Below are 26415 nucleotides of genomic sequence, written 5' to 3'. Positions count from 1 at the left end.
TTGCTCTTCATTGTATTTCCTAGTTTGCTTTCTTAGAAGCTTTGTCTTAGAAACAAACCAAAAATTCGTAAACATCCGAGTTTATGTTGTGACTAGGAATAGTCATAAGTTTAAAGCCTTTGTAACTAGGATAGTTATAAAGTGGCTTGTGGTGGGTGCATCACAAGTTAGTTGAAGTCTTTGCAATAGGGTTATTGCAAAGTGGCTTGTAATAGAGAGATTGCAAGTTAGTGAAGTTAAAAGCCTACAAGAGTAGGTCATGGTTTTTTGATCCCCTTGTGTGGAATTTTTCCACGTAAAAATCCTTTGTCTTCTTTACTTTCAGTCTTTATAGCATTCTCAGCATCATCTTATATAGGAGCAGGTACTCTATAGTTTGGTGGGCTCATATAAACTAACATTTGGTATCCGAGCGGGTTCTTTATAAAAGGTTAACACCTAGAAAGGATTTCAATGGCTGCTCCACCTAACTTTGAGGAAGGAAAATCAACCTACAGACCTCCCAGATTCAATGGTGAGTACTATGGCTGGTGGAAGACCCGCATGCTTGATTTTATGATGGCAGAAGACTCAGAACTGTGGGACATCATTTGTGATGGTCCCCATGAAGAAGCTTGAAGAAACAGGACCAATGGTACCGAAAGGCAGAAAAGAGTACAACGACATTGACAGAAAAGCTATAGAAAAGAACTATCTTGCCAAGAAAATCTTGATGTGTGGCATAGGACCTGATGAGTACAACAAAGTCTCAGCTTGTGACACTGCCAAAGAAATATAGGAAGCATTGCAAATCGCACACGAAGGAACTACTCAGGTCAAACAGTCCAAGATCGACATTCTCACCACGGAATATGAGCTCTTTTGGATGAATGATGATGAGTTTATACAAGATATGCACATCAGATTCACCTCTATCATAAATGAGCTTCACTCACTTGGAGATGTCATTCCCATAAACAAGCTTGTAAGGAAAATCCTCAGTGTTCTACCTGGTTCTTGGGAAAGTAAGGTAAATGCCATCATTGAAGCTAAAGATCTACAAACTTTGACCATGGATGAGTTGATTGGTAATCTGAAGACATATGAGATGAAAAGAAAGAAAGACAGTGAAAGAAGAGAGCCCAAGAAGGAAAAGAACCTGGTACTCAAAGCTGAAAGCAGTGACTCAAGTGATGAAGATAGTGAAATGGCCTATCTTGCTAAGAGATTTCAAAAGATGGTTCGAAGAAATAGTGGTATACCAAAGTGGGGCAGTTCAAGTAAATAAAGGAACAACGATCTCTGTCACAGATGTGGAAATTTAGGGCATTTCATCAAAGATTGCCCACGCAAAACAAGAGCAATACAAGCAAAATTATGACAAAGCAGCAAAAAGGAACCTGGTTCCAGACAAACAATTCAATCGAAAAAGTGCTGCTGACAATATTGTTAAGCAGGCTCTTACTGCTTGGGGAGACTCCTCTAATGAATCCGAAAGGGAACCAGATGCAGAAAATAGTTCCATGATGGTAGTAGAAACTAAAGCATCAAAGTATGATTCACTGTTCGCGCTGATGGCTCAGTCTAATGATGATAAAAAAGATGAAGACGATGAGGTAAACTTTAGGGATGTTCATAGAAATCTGAAATCCTACTCTTCTAAGAAGCTAAGGTCGTTAGCTAATGTCCTAATTGATGCCTATTATAGCCTTGTTAATGATAAGGAGATCCTGACCATAGAACTAGGAGAGATCGAACAATCTAGAGATGATCTGGTGGTCTGTGTAGTGGACCTAAATGAGACCATATCTAATCTTGAAAAAGAAAAAGAAGCTTTGAATGAAAGAAAAACTAGTGTGGAAAATGAGAGAGATGACCTGATAGTAGTATTTGTTGATCTAAAACAAACAATAGAAGATCTTAGCAATGAGAAACACACCTTAGAAGGAAAAATTACAACTACTGAAGAAGAGAGGGATGACCTTTTAGTGATATGCACCGAACTAGAGGAAAACATTGAGGGACTCAATAGAGAACATATGAATGTGAGTCTTAGGAAAGGGAAGGAAGTAGCTAGTGAGTCATATATCATGCTTGAAAAGGAATTAACTGTTGTGAAAACTAGTCTATGTAGTGAACTCGAGAAGAATCAACAACTTCAAGCTGAACTGGAGAAAGTAAGAATCGATCTTGAGAAATCTCTGAAGTGGACCTGGTCCTCAGATGCTATCACTGCTATGTATCTTAACAATAGTGGGAATAGGCAGGGCATCGGGTTCCAAAGGGAGAAAACTCCTTACAACCCTCACAGCAAGTATTCCTGATAACTGGCTATGTACCCACTGTAGGAACAATGAGCATTTTAAAGAAAATTGCCAGGCCAGGGTTCAGTCTACTTAGAAAAACAAAGTGTTTACTGATAAAGTAACAACTAACAAAGGACCAGGTACCACTCGCAAGAAGCGGATATTGCCTGCATAGACTAGGAAAGCCCTCATTCATCCTTTCCATCATAACAGGGGACCCAAACTAGTTTGGGTTCCTAAATCTAACCCTTGATTTGCATAAGCAGGGAACAATGAGAGGACACAGACTGCGATGGACTATAGACTGTCGATGCTCAAAACACGTGACTGAAAACATCATGAAATTCTTCTCACTAAACGCCCTGCAGAAAGGGAATGTATCCTTAAAAAGAAAGAAGAGGGTACATTCTCAGTAAATATAAAGCTGGTGGTATGAGATGAGTGAAGTTAGAAATCTGGTATGAAAGATTGGTGTATGCAAGCTTCTCACCTCCGAATAAATTAACTCAGAAGAACCTGGTGCGTGGTCTCCCAAACTCAAGAGTCACCTGAACACGGGTTCACAAAACAAAGGAGGAGACTCTCAAGGTGTTAATGGCTCTTGTCAAGAAGATTCAAGTGAAAGCAAAAAAAAGGGGGGGGGGGATCACGCATAACTTTTCTACACCAAGGACTCCACAACAGATAGTATTGCTGAAAGAAAGAACGAAACTAGAAGATTCGGCATGGACAATGCTCATCGACTATGGAATCGCCAAGTAATTCTGGGAAAAAGTAGAAAATACTGTTTTCTACTTGGTGAACAGGTGTCTGATCAGGTCCCTCCTGAATCAAAACCCTCTATGAACTGCCAAATGGAAGAAAATACCTTCTTGACTTAAAAAAAATATCATGCTCTCGACAACGAGAAAGACCAGTGTGGGAAGTCTAATGCAAAAGGCAAATGAAGAAATCCTTTTGGGATACTCTCCACAAAGCAAAGGCCATAAAGTCTACAACAAGGGCACACTAAGTAGAAGGAAGTGCTTATGGGGTATTCACCAAGACATCTTCCTCTAACCAAGGAAGAAATAGTGATGATCAATATGATGAACCAACTCTGGTCCCTAGGAAATATCCGAGGCTTCAAATAAGGAGGCTGACATAATGAGTAAGATGAAGGAGACAAGTGAAAGACTGTGCAACATCATCTTCCACCTCTCACAAGGAACCTTGTACTTCACTTACTACCACTGAAGCTGAAGAAAGAGTGGAGATGCAGCTCATGGCAATCCACAAGCAATAGAACAAGAGTGTGGGGAAATCAAAATTAACCTCCCAACTTCCCCTACCAATCAAACCTCAGTCCCAAACTGAAAACACAAAAGCTCCCATCTATATGACAATTCAATCACTCTCTTGTGTTCTAGAGTTAGATAAGAATTGTAAAAACTCAAAAAAAATAAAAATTTCTTGTCCCTTCTGTATCCCAACTCCAGAATAGAATCTAAAGTCAAGTCCTTAGGAATCCTACTTGAAGGCTGCCCAAAGACGTTTGAGATACCTTAAGGGAACTCAGGACCTAGTCCTGTATTACCCCTCAGGTAACAATTTTTTATCCTGTTGGGTATGATGATTTTAACTGTGCAAGTTGTCTTGTGAAAATGAAGAGCACTTCTGGAATGGTTCACTTGCCATGTTAATGCCTCATCCCTTGGGAGACAAGGAAACAAAACTCAATGGCCACGTCAACAACTGAAGAAGAATGTGTAGCGGGAGCATCCTACTGTACTCAAACTCTATGAATTGAGCAACAACTAGAAGACCATGGGGTATATTCGAAACTGATGTTATGTCTTATCCAAGCAGTTTAATACAAGAGGACCAAGCTCATTGAGGGGTGACATTATCTTCTGAGGGTCAATATGGAGAAAGGGTTGATATGTAGGAAGTCTTACAGAACAGTAGACCAAATTCCATATATCTTCATCAAAGCCTTGAGTAGAGAATATTCAGTAACAGACAAGGTGAAGATGGGGTCATGAGAGTCTAATGAAGAACCTGATTCTTCATCAGTTGGCTATGTAAGACACCGTCAGGTAAAGTTAGCTAAAGTGTTTTATGACCAAGCCTAACTCACATCAATACCATTGTAGGTAAACACACATGATGATCATAGAAGCTAAAGGTACAGTATGAACTACGAGAGAGGAGCTACTAAAACCTTTTTAAAAACAAAATTGGTCTGGCATCAGGTTCTTGTACCCTTTAGTAATGTGCTTATTCTGCATGCCTTCTCAAAACAAAAAAAATTAAAAAAAAAACAAAATTAACTCAACTTCCACATCATCCGACTTTTCAAAGTCTGCATCTCCTGTCTTGTCTTTCAAATCCCTTCACCCCCTCTGCACGGTAATGCTTTCCTACAAACCTACCTCCCTTTTCAAAACTATTTAGAACCTGTTTCTATCTCTCCTCTCATCATTAGCCCTTCTTCCAATAAAACCTTCTTTCTCTCTCACAACAAGCCATGAACCTTCATCTCTCGCTATCACTCTACTTGTCTTCTAAGTACTCCTATAATGGCAATTGAACAATCACTTCCTTATCCCACCTATAACACCACTCCCACTTCCTTATCATCCTTGAAATCATCCCTAGAGCTTCACTATTTCACTCCTTCTACTACTTTACCCACTCCTAGTGCCTCCTCCTTTCCTACAGTTTTCCCTTTTTGGATAAACCCTGTTCTCTCTCATTTTGAAAACCCTATGTGTAGCCATTCCTCTAATCTTATCAACGTACACTCAGGAGGTTTTACCTCTCAAGTGTCAGAAGTTCCTGAGGATGATCCTGATCAATACCTGAAATCCTCTATTCTGGATTTAGTGACTCTCTCAGAGTCACCAGAAAAGGAAGTAGCACATAGTATCATGGCTATCGTTGCTGAGAGTTTGATGAGTGAAGGAGCATATCTCTCATCAGGGTATCAAGGGGAAGAAACTCCATGCCTACAAGATGCAATAACCAAAGTACTCCTTGAGTCTTTGGCTTATGAGATGTTCTTAGAAAAACCTTCTAAAGAACCTGATTCTCTTCCATGCAAACCCACTCTTACACCTCCTGATCATTCTAAGCTCGTAGAATCCTCCTCCAATTCACCCACTATCAGGTCACAACAGTAGAGAGTTTTGAGTCCACACTATAGAAAAGTAAGAGGAGTGTCAAGAAAAGGAAAAAGAGGATAATGAATCAAAGGGAATTTGTCACTAACAAGAGTGTTCCAGTAGGTGGGATTGACAAAAATGTTCCAAGGGAACCTGTTTCCCTGGTACAACAATCTTTGAAAGCTCGAAAGTCTGTAGATAAAGCTTTTGATGTAACTATTGAGCAATAAAAAGGGTCATTCGTGAAGGGAAGCAGCATGTCTGAAAGTAGTCAAACTGAGCAAGCTATGTCTGAAGATGATACCGTGGGGATAGTAAGCTGGAAAGGAAAGTCTGTTGAAGGGTATAGCAAACGGAAATGGGAAACTATTACAGAACCTGGTGCACTGAGGATCATGCCCTGTGATAGTGGTCTCTGGCAGCAGAGAGTAAGAACTCAGAAAGTCTTGTGGGGTCGTACATTTGATCCAGCAATTTCGGAGATGGCCGATATGAGACAAATTCTGGAGATTGTGGAATTTCAACAATGAGAACACCTGTTTGAAGGGAGCATGCCTCTGGTGTACGAAGATGCGGTACAAACTTTTTACGCATCTCTCTTCACTGTTGAGGGGGATCATATTTGTGCGCTAGTAAATGGAGTAGACATTGTACTTGACGCCTCAACATTGGGAAAGGTAGAATTCCATGTGAAGGGATGTTCTAAGTCAAGGATGTCTGTGGTGTAAACTTTAGGAGAGCCATCATGAAAGAGCAAGCAATTCAGCAGGGGGAACAGGTGCATAAGAAGGTTTTGCTTCCTGAGTATTAGCTTCTCTTTGAACTGGCCAATAAGGTGCTCTTACCTCGTTCTGAGAGGCGATCTATTGCTACAAAATCGGATATGGTCTTAATGGAAGCTCTTGATGAGTTTTTCCCAATCAATATGCCAGCAATTATGATAGATCATATGCAAAAGGTGGCAAAATTTAAAGGTGGGAATCATGGGCTACCATATGACTTTCTCCTCACTCAGGTGTTCAGATTCTACAAGGTCCCCTTGGGGAATCCCAGAGTAGGCACACCAAGCAAACCTTCTCTAAGACCACTTTAGAAGAGTGCGAGTGTATAGAAAGAGTTGGTGGAAGTATCTCGGCCATTTCTCAGCTGATCAATGCTCAAAATGTAGCTTCTGAAGAGATCAGAAGGTTGAGGGCTCGAAATGCCATACTGAAAACTCAGCTTAGTCAAGCAGTTAAAGGACCTGATTCTATTAATGAAGAAGTTGCACGACTGACAAAGGAAAATGATAGACTTCGGGCACAATTACTTAAAGAACAACTGTCTGCAAATGCTCGACTGGACCTGGTTGTCAAAACCATTGCTGTCTCTTCTTCCAAGCCTCCTTCTTCTAGTGTTCCCTAGGATCCTCTTAGTGACCAGCTATTTCTGCTCTAATCTTTTGTGGCTGCTGTTTTATTTTTGTTTGATTTTGTTTTTGTGATGGCATACTGGAATTCACCATTACTGCTCTTGTCTTGCTCAGTCCATTGTAAACATTAATAAAACAACTCCCTTTTTTGCCGGTACAATACTATGTTCCTCTGACTTCTCTTTTCTGTCATGTTATGTGCACATATATGGTATGAGCTACCTGTGTTAGACCTCTTTATGCTAAATACCTTCTTGTGCTCTTTTTAATGTTGCCAAAAGGGGGAAGAATATAAGATTCAGGGGGAATAATTGATTCAGGGGGAGTAATTGAAGGGAACCTTGTGTGTAGTAAAAAAAAAGTTCTGAGATTTTTTTTTAAAAAAGGGAGAGATATGAGATTAAGGGGGTACCTTGTGTTGTTTCTGATATCTTATCTGGTTATTTTTGCCCTACACAAATACTATCAATGCCTGAGTTTGTCATCATTAAAAAGGGGGAAATTGATGGGTTATCAATGTCTTTGCCTTATACTTCTTATGTTTTGATGATCTAACAAACTTGTTGTGAAGAACTAGATAGAGAACCTAGACCACATGATATACATTTCAACTGACTTGGTCCAAGTCTGAAAATCAGCAAATGAATAAACGACCACAGGGAGGAACACAACAGGGACCGAGTGACCTGGTCCCTTAGGGTTCTCCGACACAAGTACAAGTGAGTGACTATACGCAATCATTATAAAGAGGAACACAACAAGGACCTGGTCCCTTAGGGTTCCCTGACAAAAGTACAATTCACTGTACAACTGGAATGTAGCAGCAGAAGGTGACCATCTTGCAACTGTTACAGAAGAGGAACACAACAAGGACCTGGTTCGTTATTGTTTTCTGACAGAAGTACAAGTAGACTATCCAGCTGGAACGCAACTGCACAGAAGTGACTGTGCAGACAGTACAACAGCCACTTCTCATTTGGAAGAAGCGTGTATCAAGAATTGACAACACGATCCATTGTGATGTCTTTTGTGATATAACAACCTGGTGCAAGGCACAACATTTTTGTGCATTCAGTGATATTCTCTCAAGTATAACAGTGTTCATCTGGCATTGAAGTCACTGGTGTGTCAAGAACAAGAAGACAACTCCACTAAGGATCAATTTCTTAATGAGTTTATGTACATCCATAGTTGAGTTGTAATCTTGTTATTTTCTCTTCATTGTATTTCCTAGTTTGCTTTCTTAGAAACTTTATCTTAGGAACAATCCAAAAATTTGTAAACTTCCGAGTTTATGTTGTGACTAGGAATAGTCATAAGTTTAAAGCCTTTGTAACTAGGATAGTTATAAAGTAGCTTGTGGTGAGTGCTTCACAAGTTAGTTGAAGTCTTTGCAATAGGGTTATTGCAAAGTGGCTTGCAATGGAGAGATTGCAAGTTAGTGAAGTTAAAAACCTACAAGAGTAGGTTGTGGTTTTTTGATCCCCTTGTGTGGGATTTTTCCACGTAAAAATCCCTCGTCTTCTTTACTTTCAGTCTTTATAGAATTCTCAACATCATCTCATATAGGACCAGGTACTCTATAGTTTGGTGGACTCATATAAACTAACACGGGCCCTCGGCCTCATTCAGTCATTAACATCTCTAGTCTCTCGGGCTCTCAATAATCAAAGAAGTCAGCCCAAAACAGAAATGATATAATATGTCAACGAGGAATAATAGAGACTGAGATATAATATACAAATAAAACTGTGACTGAGTACAAGTATCAATTAGTAGATAATTCAACAGGTATCACGACCTCTATGTTTCCCAATAGTACCAACACATAGTCTAAGCATGATTTACAGTCAATTTTCTACAACACATGGAGAGTATATAGCTAACAACACGTTACTCAACTTTACATTTCCATGGACCAAGTCACAATTTCTACGGTGCATACCCATCACCTAGCATGTGCGTCACCTCCAAACCAATCACATAACACAAAATCCGGGGTTTCATACCCTTAGAACCAGATTTAGAACTGTTACTTACCTCAATCCGAGAAAAACTCTACTTCAACACGCCTTTGCCTCGCAAATTGGCCTCTAAATGACCCGAATCTAGCCACAAGTAGTACAATAAAATCAATACAGGCTAAAGGAATCAATTCTACAAGAAATTACGAAGTTATAACTAAAAAATCCGAAATTGGCTCAAAGCCGGCCCCCGGGCCCACATCTCGAAATCCGACAAAAGTCAAAAAATCCGAAAGCCTATTTAACCATGAGTCTAACCATATCAAATTTACTCAAATCCGATAACAAAATCTCATTCAAAACCTCAAAAATCTAGCCCAAGAACTCATCTTCATTTTCCTTAATTTTTCACCCCAAATCAAAAATTTAATGGCAAAATCAAAAGCATAATCATGGAAATTAACCAAAACTAAATAGGAATCACTTACCCCAAATACTCATGTGAAAATCACTCCAAAAATCGCCTTCTACCGAGCTCCCAATTCAATTTTGTGTTATGAACCCAAAACCATCATTTTTGAAACTTATATTCTACCCAGATAAGCCTTTATCATGAACGTAGAAGAATCCTCGCGTTAGCTTAGAACAACTCAGACTGCCCCTCAAATTTACACTACGTAAACGCAATATCCGCGATCGTGGAACTCTGCCTCCTTCAACCTATGCGATCGCGTCTCACCTCATGCGATCGCAAAGCACAAATGCTAGAAACCCAATTGCCCTCCTCATCTTTTCACGAATGCAGCATAGCCCACGCGTTCGCGATTCACAGCCTAGCCACACCTACACGATCGTGCACCCTCACTCGCAAATGCTTAGGCTAAAATCATCACTTCCCAAACCAAACCTACGCGATCGTGGACTTTCCCACGCGATCGCATAAGAGGAAACTAGAACCAACAAAAAGCAGAAAACTTTAGCCAACATGCTAAGTCCAAAATGATCCGCCAACCATCCGAAAATCACCCAAGGCTCTCAAAGCCTCAACCAAACTTACCATCAATTCCCAAAATATCATACGAATTTAATCAAACCGTCAAATCATCTCAAACAACATCAAAAATACGAATCGCACATGGATTCAAGTCTAATGAACTTTGAATTTCTAAATTTTTACAACCGACGCCGAAACCTATCAAATCACGTCCGATTGACCCTAAATTTGGAACACAAGTCACAAATGACACTACAGACCTACTCCAACTTCTGAAATCAAAATACAAACCCGATATCAAAAAGTCCACTCTTGGTCAAAATTTCCAAAAATTCAACTCTTGCCATTTCAAGCTTATTTCAACTACAGACATCCAAATCACAATCCTAACATGCTCCTAAGTCCAAAATCATCCAAGGGAGATAACGAAACTATCAAAACTCCATTCTGGAGTCGTTTACACATAAGTCAATATCCGGTCAACCTTTTCAACTTAAGCTTTCAATTATGAGACTAAGTGCCTCAATTCATTTCGAAATCACTCCGGACCCGAACCAACTGACCCGATAAGTCATATAACAATTGTAAAACATTTAAGGAGCAGTAAATAGGGGAACGAGGCTACAACTCTCAAAACGACCGGCCCGGTCATTACAACACAAGGGCTTAATTGAATCACTTTCGTCAAGAAATTGCACTTTGCGATTTGGATATAAATTTTTGCATAAGAGAAATTTATAACAATCAAATTATTACATTTTTGAAATTTTTGAATCATCCTATTAAAATTCATTGACTTTGCCACTAATAATGATGACTTTTAGCAGGATATAAGTGCAAAAGCTTTTGAAAGGTCAAATAGGAAGAGGGCTCGTTCCTAGTCAGCACAAGTAATCGCCAGATTGCTCTTAGTTTTTTTCATGTCACGACTCTAAACCGGACTCGTTCGTGATGGCGCCTATCGTAAAGCCAGGCCAGCCGACAAAAACCCCTAAACCAACTAAACAGTTATAATAAATCATTTAAAGTCATTCATCAGCTAAAAATCCCAAAGTAAAGAGTAGAATAGAACAATGCAGAAACAAACTCAGCCCGACATCCGGGTGTCACCAGTCATGAGCATCTAAAAAGCCGTCTAAGAGTATGAAAAGACCACATAGTCTAATACAAAGCTAGTACAAAGGAAAATAAAGGTAGGAAGGAGAAGCACTAGGCTGCGAACGCCGAGAAGCTACCTAGTCAACTCCGACCAAGCCTACTGTGAAAGCAAATCACCACTCGCTAGCGTGACCCGAGACTCCTGGATTTGCACACAGGCTGCAGGGAGTAATGTAAGTACGCCAACTCAGTAAGTAATAAAAGTAAAGGCAGCTGAGCGATAAAAAATTATGTAAAACATAGCATAATGCTACAATAAAATAGTATAAAACCAGAACAATGCAATAAAATAGTAAAAGCTCGTAAAAACACTTTAGTTTAGTAAAAACCTCTTTAAAACATCTTTCAATAGCTCAAACGAGTGATGAAAATAGGGAGAAAAGGATAGAAACATAAATCAGCCCCTCGAGCAAAATACCAAGAGAACCAGCCCCTCGGGCTATCTGACAATCACTCGTATCAACCCCTCAGGCAATAATATGAAACAACAACAACCCCTTGGGCAATATCACATCTCACACTGGGTACCAGCGCTCATTAGGGGTGTGCAGACTCCAGAGGGGCTATAGAGCGCTATATCATGCCATCTCGTGGCATAATCAAATTGGCCTTCGGCCTCATAATCATGAATCAGTACAACATCGTTGCGGTGCGCAGCCCGATCCCATAATATTCTCATAACACAGGCCCTCGGCTTCACTCAGTCGAAAATCTCTCAAAGCCACTCAAGCATAATAAAACATGCTGTTCAGCCCAAAATATCATTTAAAATGTCAAAATAGAGTAAATATGGTTGAGTTTTGAAAACAGTAGAATACAACATGACTGAGTACAAATATGAAGTCAAAATAGTGAACAATAGTAGTAAAAATCCCTAAGAGTCCAAAACAGTTGGCACGAGGCCCAAATATGGCATTCAACCCAAAACATGATAATACTTTCCAAAACACAATGCTATCAAAGAGTTTTCAATCAAATATACGATTTAACAGTCATACGAGACAGACTAAGTCACAATCCCCTACGGTGCACGACCTCACGCTCGTCATCTAGCGTGTGCGTCACCTCAAAGTAGCATAACAATGTGTAATCTGGGGTTTCATACCCTCAGGACAACATTTACAATCATTACTTACCTCTATCCGGTCAAAACTCTTGCCTGCGATGCCTTTGCCCCTCGAATCGGCCTCCGAATGCTCCAAATCTATCCAAAAACAGATTTATACCATCAAATATGCTAAGGGAACAAAGCCCACTCAAAAATAACTAATTTACATTAAAAATCCCGAAATTGGCCAAACCCGACCCCCTGGCCCACGTCTCGGATTCCGACAAAAATCACAAAACTAGAATCCTTATACTCTCACGAGTTCATACATATCAATAATACCAAAATTCGACCACAAATGACCCCTCAAATCCCTTGTTAGTTTGTATGAGGCTACCAAATAGTAGAGTACATGGTCCTCTATGAGGTTATACTGAGAATGCTACTAAAACTGTAAGTAAATAAGATACAAGATTTTTACGTGGAAAAATCCCTACTCAAGGGGAAAAAAACCATGACCTACACCTGTAGTTTTTCAACTTCACTAACTTGTAAACACCTATTACAATCCACTTTGTAATAACTCTATTACAAAGGATTCAACTCAACTAACTTGTGGTACTCTCACCAAAAGCCACTTTATCACTCTCTAGTTACAAAGACTTTAACTAACTTGTGATACTCTCACCACAAGCCACTATGTCACTCTCTAGTTACAAAGACTTTAACTTATGACTAAACCTAGTCACAACATAAGCTCAGAGAGTTTACGGATTTTACAAGAGGGTTCCTAATCAACGCTTCTGGATAAGCAGTTTATGAGATACAATAAGAACAATCACAAAGTTACAACTCAACTAAGGACAACAAAATACTAACTTTAGGAACTGGTCCGTAGTAGCGTTTAACTTTGTTCTTCAAGCTCGTGAGAATTGATTTCTCTGTTTTGCAAAATGCTTGAATGAGAAACAGAAGTGTTCAAGTGATGTTTTGATATAAATTCATTGTTGATACACCTTGATGACATCACTTGAAATGATGTAAGCACTTTAGTTGGTCAAGGAATAAGTGGGCACTGGAAGCAGTGCAGTGCAGGCAGAAATAATGTAGGCAGCCATGTCTTCCAGCTGTGTCCCATTGACCTCGTACTGCTATGAGGGAACAACAAGGGTATCAGGTCCTTGTTTGGTTCTCTATCCCCTAAAGCTATAGCAGTTCACATTGAGATGGAATCTATTAACTTGCAGTACAAACCAAATATGTCAGGCTCCCTATCTGGTTCTTGACAAAGTTTGTTAGATCATTAAAACATAAGTCAAAGACATTGAAAAACCTATCAATTTCCCCATTTTTGATGATGACAAACTTAAACAGATAATGCTATTATTTTAGAGCAAAATGAACCAGAATAAGCAACAGGAACTCATACCACATATGTGTTCCCCCTGACTTTATGCCTTCCTTCCTGTTTGGTCATAGTTATCCAGATAAAGCAACAGGAACTCATGCCACATATATGTGTTCCAGATAATGCAACAGGAACTTATGCCACATATATGTGTTCCCCTTGACTTGTGTTCCCCCTGACTTTATTCCCTCTTTTGTCATCATTAAAAAGACACAAACAGATAAATAACAGAAAGAAGTCTAGTCGAGCTAACTCATGCCACATATGTGCACACAACTTGATAGAGAAGATAAACATAGAATTTAAGAAATGAGATAATAAAAGAGGATAAATTTGATATTAATAAGATTTAATATGCCTTGGCATAAAGAAGCAAAGGAAACATTGGACTGTTAAGACGGGAGTTGTACTGTTTCATCCCAACCACATCCAAAAAAGGAAAAAAAACATTTGCCAAACAAAAAAAACTTAAAAGAACATTTCCAGAAACTGGTCACTGAAGGGGTACTTAGGGGGCACTAGGAGTAGAGGGCTTGGAAGTTGCAGCAAGTGTTTGGAGAACAAGGTCTATTCGGGCATTGGCCGACTTTTGCTCATTGAGCAATTCTGCTTCCAGGTTCTCTACTTGTGCCCTGAGATCAACATTCTCTTTTATCAAATGAGCTACTTCATCATTTGACGCCAGAACCCCTTGGGTTTGCTGACCTTCCAGGATAGCATTCCTGGCCTTCAACCGACGAATCTCCTCAGCTGCACTATTCTGAGCATTAATAAGCTGTGAGACGGTTGATGTACTTCCTACCCCCATTCTTTTCTATACACTCGCATTCTTCCAATGTTGTCTGTGAGAAAGTCTGCTTCTTAGTCCCCACCTTGCCTGTCCCCAGTGGCACCTCAAAGAATTTAAACACTCGCGTAAGCAAGAACCCGTAGAGAAGGCCATGATTACCATCTTTAAAGGTGGAGACCTTTTGCATGCGTTCAATCATAATAGCAGGCAGGCTCACAAGAGTAAAGTTATCCAGTTGCTCCATCAAGAACAGGTCAGACTTAGAAGTCACTGACCTCCTCTCAGCTCGAGGCAATAGAACTTTGTTTACCAATTCGAACAGCAGCTGATAGACAGGGAGTAATGCTTTCTTATGGATCTGGTCCCTCTTTTGGTTTGTATTTTCTTTTACCACAGCATTTATGAAGTTAAACTGATACACATCCTTTACACCGGTCACACCAACTGTAGAAACTTTAAGAATTTCTCCAAGCAACTTTACATCGAACACGATATCTACTCTATTCACCAAAGCACAGATGTGGGTTGTCTCAACGGGAAAGAGGCTAGCAAAGAAGCTTTGTACCTTATCCGCATATGCCTTAGGTGAATCTATTTGGAATAGATGTGCCCATCGTTAAAACTCAACCATTTCAAGAATTTGTCGCATACCAGCCATCTCAGAGATTGTTGGGTTAAAAGTACGGCCCAGCAGAACTTTTTGGTACCTCGGGCGTTCTGAGTCAAGGCTGACTTCACTTCTTATCCTCTTCACAGAATCAGGTTCCTGAACAATTTCAGACTTTCATTTGCCGGATTTCCCACCACTGGATTTCTCTTTTCCCTTGGTTTTGACTAACACATCCTCATCAGACATCGAGAATTCACTCACAACATCCTTCAAATTTGAGCTTGTCACGACCCTAAACCGGCCCGGTCGTGATAGCACCTATTGTGAAACTAGGCCAGGCGACATAATTCCCGAATTAACCATTATTTAATAAAAGTCATTTTTATGCCTTTAACTAATCAAATATCTCATAATAAGTCTAAATGAATAGTGTAAAATAAATACACAAGCCCAGTATCGGGGTGTCACAAGTCACGAGCATCTACTAAGGTCTGAATACAACAAAGACTCTGAAAATATACTAAAAATATCTAAGGAAGACAAGAGGGAGAAGAGCAGGCCTGCGAACGTTGGGCAGCTACCTTGCCAACTCCGATGACTCTGCCACTGAGCAATCAACACCCGCTATCGGGTTCAGAAATACCTGAATCTGCATACAAGGTGCATGGAGTAATGTGAGTAAGCCAACTCAGTAAGTAATAAAAGTAAATGAAAGCTGAGCAATAAGAAAACACGTAAACCACGTCATAACGCTACAACAAATGCAGTACATTTCCAAAATAGTACAGAAATCATTTACTTCGTGAATCAAGCTCAGTTTCAGTAAAACCTTTTAAAACAACTTTCAATAGTTTCAAACGAGTGATAAAAACAGTGAGTAAAAATGATAGAAAACGTTAACAGCCTCTCGGGCAAAACATGTACCATTAACCGCCCCTCAGGTATAATATCAACAGAACCAGCCCCTCGAGCTACCTCACAATTACTCGTAATTAGCTCCTCGGGCATAACATGAATCAAGAACCGCCCCTCGGGAAAAACATGGATCAAGAACAGCCCCTCGGGCAATAATATGAAACAACAACAGTCCCTCGGGCTACATCATATCACTCATACTGGGTACCCACACTTACTAGGGGTGTACAGACTCTAGGACGGGCCCCTTACGGCCCAAGCACAATAACAAGTCATCTCGTGGCATAATCAAATAGGCTCTCGGCCTCATCTCAAGCCACCTCGTGGCATAACAAATTAGGCCCTCAGCCTCATAATCATAAATCGGTACTACACTGCTGCGGCGTACAGCCCGGTCCCATAATATCCTCACAACACAGGCCCTCGGCCTCACTCAGTCAGAAATCTCTCATGCCACTCGGGCAACAGTAAAACATGATGCTCAACCCAAAATATCATTTAAAAATATAAAAAATGAAGTAAATATGGCTGAGTTATGAAAACAGTAGAATACAGCATGACTGAGTACAAATATGAAGTTAAAAAAGTGAGGAATAGTAGTAACAATCCCCTAAGGGTCCAAAACAGTTGGCACGAGGCCAAAATATGGCATTCAGCCCAAAACATGATGATAGCAAATAATTTTCAATCAAATACGCGGCTAAACAATCATACGGGACGAACTAAGTCATAATCCCCGATGGTGCACGACCCCACGCTCGTCATCTAGTGTGTGCGTCACTTCAAAGTAGCACAACGATGTGGAATCTGGGGTATGAACTCTAGCCCGCGATGCCTTTGCCTCTCGAATCGGTCTTTAAATGCTCCAAATCTAACCAAACTAAGTATATTATCATCAACATATGCTAAAGGAACAAAGCCCAAGCAAAGTTATCAAATTACATCAAAAATCCCGAAATTGGCCAAATCCGACCCCCGGGCCTACATCTCGGAATCCGATAAAAATTACAAAATCCGACAACCCAGTCAACCACGAGTCCAACCATACCAAAATTACTAAATTCCGATAACAATTCGGCCTCCAAATCTTCAAATCTTATTTTCAAATCCCTATGTCCAAATTCCCAATTTACACCTCAAAAACATGTAATCTAGTCGGATTATTCGATGATAATTCAATATTATGGAGTAGAAATGATCACAAGTGACTTACTTCAAGATTTCCCTTAAATTCTCGCTCAAAAATTGCCCCAAGCCGCGTTCTTTTTGTCCAAAAATGTGGGAATGAGCTAAACAAATAAGACAGCTCAATGAAACATGATTCGGGTCGCTAAAAGCTCCATTCCTGTTGCTAAAAGTGCCAAATCTGGTCGCTAAAGGTGCGCACCAGATCCTGTTGCACCAGCAATATTTATTTTCACAAAAAGGCTCTAACTCCACCATACGAACTTGAAATTTGATGATTCTTGATCCTATGAGTCATAAATAATAATACGAACATAGCCCTTCAATCAAAACTCAATTCGGAGCTCATTTGCTCAGTGCGATACCCATTTCGCTCGTTAAACAATTAACTCATATTTCACGTCAAAAACTCAACCGCGACCTGATGAAATTGGACCAAACTTTGTAGATCACTCCTATAATTCATTATCAAAATTCCAGAGGTATCGAAATCAAATTTCGATCCCTAGAACTAAAAATGGACCTTTGGATCATTACATGCTTTTACTCAAAACGGTAAAAATCTTCCAAAAACTCTTCCAAAACTTATTCGAGCCTCATGGGACCCCGATCAAACATGCCAATACACCCCATAACATCCTTAAAACTTGTTCCAACCTTTGGAATGCTCAAAACAACATCAAAACATCGAATCACCCTCGGATTCAAGCCTAAGAATTCCAAAACCTTTAAATTCCTAATTCGATCAAAAATTATGTCAAACCTCGTCCAAATGATCTAAAATTTTTCACACACGTCACAAATGATACCACAGACCTACTCCAATTTCCAGAATTCCATTCTGACCTCGATATCAAAATTTCCATTGCCGACCAAAAAAGGCCAAATTTCCAATTTGGCAAATTCGAGCCTAAATCTACCATGAACCTCCAAAATACATTCCGGACGTGCTTCCAAATCCAAAATCACCTAACGGAGCTAACCAAATCATAGAAATGAAAATCCAAGATCGAATATTAAAAAGTCAAAACTTGGTCAAACCTTTCAAATTTAAAGCTTCAAGCTAAGAATTGTTCTTCCAAATCTATTCCGATTATCATGAAAACCAAAACACGACAATTTACATAGATCATAATACATCATATGGGTCTAGTCATGCCCGAGAACTAGCGAGCGAAGTGCAAATACTCAAAATGACTGGTTGGGTCGTTAAAGAGCCAGAGGGTGAAACCTTCTCTACTGAAGCATGCTGCTTCTTTTTCTGAGACTGTCTAACCAGTGAACCAGGTTCATTTGGTTTTTCCTCTTCCACCTCTACCACAGGGATCACCTTATCACTTACGGGCACACCATCTTTCACCAGCTTCATCCTTTGTTTCTTACTACCTTTTTTGCTCGTTTGAAGGGCAGAGTCATAGGCTACCTTAGCTTGCAACCTGGTAGTGGGTCACTTGGTGGAAGACTCAGGAGTGTACACCACCCTTTGCTTTACTATGAACGTATCAAGATCTAGGTTGTCTAAATCCTCCTCATCACTAGACCTCATCTCAGGTGCCTACATGTCCAAAGGCACAACAGCGAATGCAGGAGCAGAACTATCCTAGGAATGAGAACCCTGACCTGGGTCCTCCGGAGAGGGATCAGGTTCCTCATGTGAGGGCCCAGTAGTTTTTGCTAGTGCAACGCCTTCAATAGTTACAATGGCCCCTTCGTCCCCCATACCTTGTACCTCGTTCTTCTGAGAGATGATCTCATGCAGTACACTATCAGTAGACACATGAAGACGGTTACAACATTTTCTTCCTCAATCGGCACTACTGACACCACTGAATCTATAGCAACAATAGCGGAACCCTATGTGACCTCAGGGTTTTGACCTTGTTCTCCACTTTTTCTTTGATTAGTAGGGACCTTAGAAGATGGAGAGGACATATCAACAATTTTAGAGATTTCTGAAATGGAGAGAAACGGGGAATCTGGGTGAGGTGTGATTTTAGTGGGAAAGGTAAGAGTGGTTTAAGAGGGCTCAGTAGGGGTAGAGGACTCCATAGGTTTTTCAGTAATAGGTATAACTGAGGTAGGGAGGTCGGAATTTGTATCAACCATTGGAAAGATGGAGCGAATGTGATTTGGGAAGTTCTAATAGAGGACTTATGGTTTGTGGAGAAAAGAGGGTTTTTATTAAGAATGGATAATTATGAAGAGAGAGATAGGCACCAGTTCTGAAATGGCTGTTGGGCGTGGAGAAGTGCAATGTTTTAGAGGGAGATAGACGATTTGAAGTGAAGAGACGTGACATCAAGGTTTGAAAAGTTGGATAATATGGCAGTTGTGTTTTGTACCTTTTTTAGATGTGTATTAAAGAATGCACAGAACTACTAACCTTTGGTACAAGAACCGGGTTCTTGACCTATTATTTGAAAGTATTAATCCACTTTTATCATCCATACACTGCATCTACAACTTCTATACTCATCATCCGTGTTTACCTGCAACAGTATTGAAGTGAGTTAGACATGGCCAGAAAACACTTTTAGCTAGTTTTTTTCTTGAAAGTGATTTTCATAGCCCAATAATGAGGGATCATGTTCTCAATTGGGCTTTAAAAGCCCCAACTTCACTCTATTTCTTTCAAAATGCTCCCTACTTAATGCCTTGGTGAAGATGTTTTCAATTTGATCTTCTGTGCTACAAAAATTCATGCATATCAACCACATTGTCCCTCAGAAAGTGATGCCTCACATCAATATGCTTGGTCCTTTTGTGTTGTACTGGATTGTTGGCCATGTTGAGTGTATTGGTGTTATCACATATAAAGGGTACACTCTCAGTGAGTACCCTAAAGTTCTCCAGTTGCTGCTTGATCCATAAAAGTTGTGCACAACAGGATGCTGCGGCTACATATTTTGCTTCAGCTATTGAAAGAGCCACTGAGTTTTGCTTCCTTGTGCCCCAAGAGATGAGACACGCACCTAGTAAGTGAGCCATTCCAGAAGTGCTTTTCCTATCCACAAGATATCCTGCATAGTCTGCATCAGCATATCCAATAAGATTAAAGCTGTCACCGGAGGGATAATAAAGGACTAGGTCTTGTGTTCCTTTCTGATATCTTAGAATTCTTTTGGCTGCATTAAAATGAGATTCCTTGGGATTTGATTAAAACCTTGCACATAGGCCCACACTGAAGATAATATCAGGTCTACTGGCAGTAAGATAGAGAAGAGACCCAATAATGCCTCTATACATGGTTTGATTCACAGGAATCCTAGTTTCATTCATGTCCAGTCGAGTGGCCGTAGCAATAGGAGTGTTTATCACCTTTGATGCTTCTATGTCAAACCTCTTCAAGAGCTCCCTGATGTATTTTTGCTAACAAATAAATGTACCCTTTGGGGACTGTTTTACTTGAAGATCCAAAAAAAAGTTCAGTTCGCCCATTATACTCATTTCAAACTCACTTCCCATGAGTTTTGCAAATTCTTCACACAGAGAATCAACTGTTTCCCCAAAAATGATATCATCAACATAGACCTAAACAATGAGCAGGTTCCTTCCCCATTTATTTAGGAATAGGGTGTTGTCAACTTTCCCTCTTTTAAAGCCATTTTCCAAGAGGAACTTTGACAACCTTTCATGCCAAGCTCGAGGAGCCTACTTCAGCCCATACAATGCTTTGTCCAGTTTAAACACATATTCAGGGTGTTCATGGCATTCAAACCCAGGAGGTTGCTTCACATAGACTTCTTCCTTAAGAAGTCCATTCATAAATGCACTTTTGACATCCATTTGGAACAAGCTGAATTCCATATGAGATGCAAAAGCGATTAGAATTCTAATAGCTTCCATGCGAGCGACCAGAGCAAACATTTCATCATAGTCAATACCTTCCTCCTAATTGTAGCCTTGAACCACTAGCCTAACCTTGTTCCTTATGGTATTCCCATGTTCATCAAGCTTGTTCCTGAATACCCACCTGGTTCCTATAATGGTTCGATCTGAGGGTCTGGGTACCAGGTGCCAGACATTGTTCCTTTCATACTGATGTAACTCGTCTTGCATGGCTGTAATCCAATCTGCATCTTTCAAGGCTTCCTTGATATTCTTGGGTTCTATTTGGGAGAGAAAGGCTGAGAAGGCAAGTGAATTTCTGGCTTTTGAACTAGTTTGTAATCCGGAATCTAGAGGGGTAATTATGTTGTCAAGAGGATAAGAGCTTTTATGTCTCCAGTTAGACGTATGAGGTTCATTTAGAGAGAGTGTGGGTACATTTGACTGGTTTTCCTGAGTTCTTCTCTCAGGTGCTAGTGGAGTACCCTGAACTACATCAACCACTCTATCTTCAGCTTTAGTGGTTGTAATTGAAGTACCTGCTTCCATTGAAGATGAGATAGTATTGTCTTCACTTAGCTCTTTTACTTGACTCATCATATCTGCATTTCCATTTGCCATGTCAATGACTTCACTATGGACTAGTAAGGGTTCTCCATCTTGATCTTCTTCAGCATTCTTTTCACAGAATGGATAAGACTCATCAAAAATACCATGAACACTTTCCTCAATACTTTGAGTCCACTTATTATATATCTTGTACGCTTTGCTTTGAGAAGAGTATCTCAAAAATATTCCTTCATCACTCTTGGCATCGAATTTACCAAGCCGATCCTTTCCATTATTGAGAACATAGCATTTGCACCCAAATGTTCTTAGGTGAGTCAGCTTGGGTTTCCGTCCATTCAGCAGCTCATATGGGGTTTTGTTCAGGAGGGATCTGATTATGCACCTATTCACCAAGTAGCATGCAATGTTTACAGCTTCAACCTAGAAGTTCTTTGCAATTCCACTGTCGATTAGCATTGTTCTTGCCATCTCTTTTAGAGTACTGTTCTTCCTTTCCACTACTCCATTTTGTTGAGGAGTTCTAGGGCTGAGAAGTTGTGAGTGATGCCATTTTCATTGCAGAACTCATCAAATTTGGCATTGTCAAATTTTGTTCCATAATCTGACCTAATGCATGCGACTCTAGACTCCATCTTCACTTGGATTTTCTTCACAAAGGCCACAAACACCTCAAAGGTTTCATCTTTAGTTCTAAGAAATAGAGTCCATGTGAATATGGAGTAGTCATCCACTATCACAAAAATGTATCTTTTTCCTCCTCTTCTTTGCACTCTCATAGGACCACATAGGTCCATATGCAAAAGATCTAGTGGCTTTGAGGTGCTCACATCCCTTTTAGACTTAAAGGAGGATTTCACATGTTTTCCTCTAGCACAGGCATCACAGATTTTTTCCACCTTGAACTTTGACATGGGCAGACCATGGACCATGTCCTTCTGAATTAGTTTGTTTAGAAGAGAAAAGCTTGCATGCCCCAGTCTTCTGTGCCATAGTTCAGCATCATCATCAACAACTTCCAAACAACTCAGATCACCACTTTGTAAGGACTTGAAATCAGCAACATAGATGTTCTTATATCTTTTGGCCACAAGTATCAATTTACCAGTTACCAGATCAGTAACTGTACATATCTTGGACAAGAATTCCACCTTGTTTCCTTTATCACAGATCTGAGGGACACTCAAGAGACTGTACTTAAGGCCATTAACATAGTACACATTTTCAATAGAATGAGTGAGTAACTTCCCGACTTTTCTAACTCCAAGAATGTACCCATTTTTCCCATTTTCAAAGGATACACTCCCTCCTTGCACGACTTTTAGTGAAATAAAGTCCATGGTGTTCCCAGTCATATGCTTTGAACATCCACTATCCATGAACCATTGTTGATCGCTTCTTTTCACTGTTCCCTGCACAAGAAGATCAAGAGTTAGTTTTAGGAACCCAAGCAAGTTTGGGTCCCTTGTAGTAGGCAAGAGGATGAATAAGAACTCTCTTCGTCCATGCAGGTAATGTGTGCTTTTTGTGAGTGGAACCTGATCACTTTTTTGTAGCCACTTTTTTAGCAAACACTTTGTTTTTCTGAACAGATTGAACCCTAGCCTGACAATTTTCTTTGAAATGCCTATTGTTCTCACAGTGGGTACAAAGCCAGTTATTAGAAACAATGACGCATTTACTGTGAGGGTTGTAAGGAGTTTTCTCCCTTTGGAAACCTATTCCCTGCTTGTTTTCACCATTATTAGTGTACATGGCAATGATAGCTTCTGAGGACTAGGTCCATTTTAGGAACTTTTCAAGATCATTTTTTACTCTTTCCAGATCAGTTTGAAGGTGCTTGTTTTTCTCAGTTTCAACACACATCCTAGTTCTCACAGCTTTCAACTCATTTTCAAGCCTAATATGTTCCTCACTGGCTATCTCTTTTCCTTTTCCAGAATTTCCAGGTTTTGAAATAGTCTCCGATCTCTCTATTGTTTCCCTTAGGTCTGCAATTACTACTAAGAGATTATTTCTTTCTTCTTTGAAGTTTTCAATGGTTTCCTTATGGTCAATAACTACAACCACTAAGTCATCTCTAGTTTGTTCAGCTTCTCCTATTTGTAAGGTCAAGGAATCCCTATCCTCCACAAGACTATGATAGGCATCAATCAACACACTAGCTAAAGGCATGAGTTTCTTTGGAGAGTAGGATTTCAGATTTCTCTGAACATCGCTGAAATTTACCTCTTTGCTGTCATCGTCTTCATCATCATCTGAATAGGCCATCAAAACAAAGTTTGAGTCATATTCATTTTCCTCGCCTTCAACTGCCATCATGGAATTATCACCAGCATCAGTTTCATTTTCAGACTCACTAGAGGAATCTCCCCATTCCACAAGAGCCTATTTTATCACATTGTCAACAGATCTCTTTCTTTTGAAGTCCTTGAAAGGAACCAGATTCCTCTTAGCTGCTTTTTCAGGGTTGTTCTTTGAGAATTCTTGCTTCAAGAGAGGACAGTCTTTGATGAAGTGTACAGGCTTTCCACACTTGTGACAAAGATCATAGTTTTTTGGTTTGCTAGAGCTGTCCCTTTTTAGCATTTCTCCATTTCTTCTGACCATCTTCTTAAATCTTTTGGTTAAGTAAGCCATGTCACTGTCTTCCTCACTTGAGTCATTGCTATTAGCTTTGAGTACCAGGTTCTTTTTTTTCTTTGGTTCTCTTCTTTCACTATCTATCTTCCTCTTCATCTCGTAGGTCTTCAGATTTCCAACCAGCTCTTCTATGGTCAGCTCCTGCAAATCCTTTGATTCAGTAATAACATTCACCTTGCTTTCCCAAGGGCTAGGCAGAATGCTGAGGATTTTACTAGCTTATTTCTAGGAATGGTTTCACCAAGTGAGTATAACTCATTTATGATGGAAGTGAATCTTGTGTGCATATCTTGAATAGATTCATCGTCCTTCATCCTGAAGAGTTCATACTCGGTAGTGAGCGTATCGATCTTAGACTGTTTGACTTGGGTGGTTCCCTCATGAACTGTTTGCAAAGCTTCCCATATACTTTAGCAGTGTCGCAAGCAGAGATTCTATTATATTCTTCAGGTCCTATTCCACATACAAGAATCTTCTTGGCACGAAAATTCTTCTCCACAGCTTTCCTGTCTGTGTCGGTGTATTCTTTACTGGTTTTTGTCATTGAAAATGGAAGTTCTTCCAGTACCTTTGTTGGAACATAAGGACCATCACATATGATATACCATATCTCAGAATCCTCAGCCATGATAAAATCATGCATTCTTTTTTCCACCACCCATAGTATAGTCTATTGAACCTGGGTGGTCGGTATCTAGATTGACCTTCTTCAAAATTTGGTGGAGCAGACATAAGGATACTTCCTAGGTGTTAGCTTGATAGGAGGAACCTGATCTGATACCAATTGTTAATTTGTATGAGTCCACAAATAGTAGAGTACCTGGTCCTCTATGAGGTTATACTGAGAATGCTAGTAAAACTGTAAGTAAATGAGATACAAGATTTTTACGTGGAAAAATTCCAACTCAAGGGGACAAAAAACTACGACCTAAACCTGTAGGCTTTCAACTTCACTAACTTGTAAACACCTATTACAAGCCACTTTGTAATAACTCTATTATAAAGGATTCAACTCAACTAACTTGTGGTACTCTCACCACAAGCCACTTTGTTACTCTCTAGTTACAAAGACTTTAACTAACTTGTGATACTCTCACCACAAGCCACTTTGTCACTCTCTAGTAACAAAGACTTTAACTTATGACTAAACCTAGTTACAACATAAACTCAGAGAGTTTACGGATTTTACAAAAGGGTTCCTAATCTACGCTTCTGGCTAAGCAGTTTGTGATATACAATAAGAACAATCACAAAGTTACAACTCAACTAAGGACAACAAAATACTAACTTTAGGAACTGGTTCGTAGTAATATTTAACTTTGTTCTTCAAGCTCGTGAGAATTGATTTCTCTGTTTTGCAAAATGCTTGAATGAGAAATAGAAGTGTTCAAGTGATTTTTGATATAAAATCATTGTTGATACACCTTGATGACATCACTTGAAATGATGTAAGCACTTTAGTTGGTCAAGGAATAAGTGGGCACTGGAAGCAGTGCAGTATAGGCAGAACAGTGTAGGCAGTCACATCTTCCAGCTGTGTCCCATTGACCTCGTACTGCTATGAGGGAACAACAAGGGTATCAGGTCCTTTTTTGGTTCTCTATCCCCTGAAGCTATAGCAGTTCACATTGAGCTGGAATCTATTAACTTGCAATACAACCCAAATATGCCAGGTTCCCTATCTAGTTCTTGACAAAGTTTGTTAGATCATCAAAACATAAGTCAAAGACATTAAAAAACCTATCATCCCTAGATTTAGGTCTCCAATTTCCAAGCCCTAACTTCAAATTTTAGGCTTTAGATTCCACAAATTCCATGTTTAATTAGGTATAAATCACATTAAGATCGAGTATTCTGTCCATAAATCTTACCTCCAAGTGTTTCCCCTTGATTCCCTCTTCAATCTCCCTCAAAAAGCTCCAAAATCGCTCAACAATGGTGAAACTTAGACCCAAAATCGCGGAAAATGATGTTTTAAGCATTTTGCCCAGCTATTCATGATCCTTCTTCGCGAACGCGGTCAACGCCCCGCGTTCGCGAAGCACAAACATACGTTGACCATTTTTTCCTTCATCGTGAACGCGACACCATGCACGTGAACGTGAAGCCTTAGCTTCTCAACCCATTGCAAACGCGACTACCAGCTCGCAAACATGAAGAACAATTCTCCAGGACCCCAGTTGTTCACCTTTCCTCTACGCAAACGCGGCAAGACCCTCGCAAATGCGATGGCCACTGACCTCAGCCCTTCGCAAAGGCAGGACCACCTTCACAAACACGAAGGCCAACTCTACTGCCTCACATCTTAATCCTTTGTGAACGTGGGACATCCATCGCGAACGCGAAGGCCAAAATCCTGCAACACCAACATCAATTTTTCTGCAACTTTTTCCAACATGAAATGATCCGTTCAATCACCCGAAACTCATCCGAAGCCATCGGGGACCTCAACCAAACATGCCA

General features: G+C 40.0%; 3 protein-coding genes across 3 annotated transcripts; 1 reads left to right on the top strand and 2 right to left on the bottom strand.

The window, feature by feature from the left end:
* The first annotated feature begins 604 nt into the window (after positions 1–604).
* LOC138878115 (uncharacterized) lies at positions 605–2303 on the top strand. Its single transcript, XM_070157775.1, has 2 exons — positions 605–745; positions 1305–2303. The coding sequence occupies exons 1-2, from the start codon at positions 605–607 to the stop codon at positions 2301–2303; spliced, it is 1140 nt and encodes a 379-aa protein (XP_070013876.1).
* Positions 2304–13922: 11619 nt separating this feature from the next.
* LOC138878114 (uncharacterized) lies at positions 13923–23949 on the bottom strand. The gene is made up of 14 exons (XM_070157774.1): positions 23752–23949; positions 23125–23697; positions 22870–23034; positions 22360–22721; positions 21814–22002; positions 20888–21694; positions 20582–20710; positions 20078–20269; positions 19753–19972; positions 18414–18469; positions 18146–18350; positions 14856–14970; positions 14383–14795; positions 13923–14228 (listed from the first exon to the last, which is right to left on the bottom strand). The coding sequence occupies exons 1-14, from the start codon at positions 23947–23949 to the stop codon at positions 13923–13925; spliced, it is 3930 nt and encodes a 1309-aa protein (XP_070013875.1).
* A 173-nt stretch (positions 23950–24122) lies between these two features.
* LOC138878113 (uncharacterized) lies at positions 24123–24580 on the bottom strand. The gene is made up of 2 exons (XM_070157772.1): positions 24318–24580; positions 24123–24267 (listed from the first exon to the last, which is right to left on the bottom strand). The coding sequence occupies exons 1-2, from the start codon at positions 24578–24580 to the stop codon at positions 24123–24125; spliced, it is 408 nt and encodes a 135-aa protein (XP_070013873.1).
* Positions 24581–26415: the final 1835 nt, after the last annotated feature.

Source organism: Nicotiana sylvestris, chromosome 9, assembly GCF_000393655.2.
Source record: "Nicotiana sylvestris chromosome 9, ASM39365v2, whole genome shotgun sequence".
NCBI lineage: Eukaryota > Viridiplantae > Streptophyta > Magnoliopsida > Solanales > Solanaceae > Nicotiana > Nicotiana sylvestris.
Note: the sequence above shows the minus strand (reverse complement) of the source record. Positions and strands in the feature narration are given on the sequence as shown.

What these genes read in the sequence shown, in the direction of transcription:
- LOC138878113 (XM_070157772.1), bottom strand. Translation starts at nt 24,580, where the DNA reads ATGGCTGAGGATTCTGAGATATGGTATATCATATGTGATGGTCCTTAT. An exon ending in TTCATGAGGGAACCACCCAA is followed by an intron (nt 24,268 to 24,317) that starts GTCAAACAGTCT and finishes TGAACTCTTCAG; the next exon opens with GATGAAGGACGATGAATCTA.
- LOC138878114 (XM_070157774.1), bottom strand. Translation starts at nt 23,949, where the DNA reads ATGGCTTACTTAACCAAAAGATTTAAGAAGATGGTCAGAAGAAATGGA. An exon ending in AGCATGCTTCAGTAGAGAAG is followed by an intron (nt 14,971 to 18,145) that starts GTTTCACCCTCT and finishes GAAATTGTTCAG; the next exon opens with GAACCTGATTCTGTGAAGAG. An exon ending in TGATTGAACGCATGCAAAAG is followed by an intron (nt 14,229 to 14,382) that starts GTCTCCACCTTT and finishes GCGAGTGTATAG; the next exon opens with AAAAGAATGGGGGTAGGAAG.
- LOC138878115 (XM_070157775.1), top strand. Translation starts at nt 605, where the DNA reads ATGAAGAAGCTTGAAGAAACAGGACCAATGGTACCGAAAGGCAGAAAA. An exon ending in GACCTGATGAGTACAACAAA is followed by an intron (nt 746 to 1,304) that starts GTCTCAGCTTGT and finishes GTGGAAATTTAG; the next exon opens with GGCATTTCATCAAAGATTGC.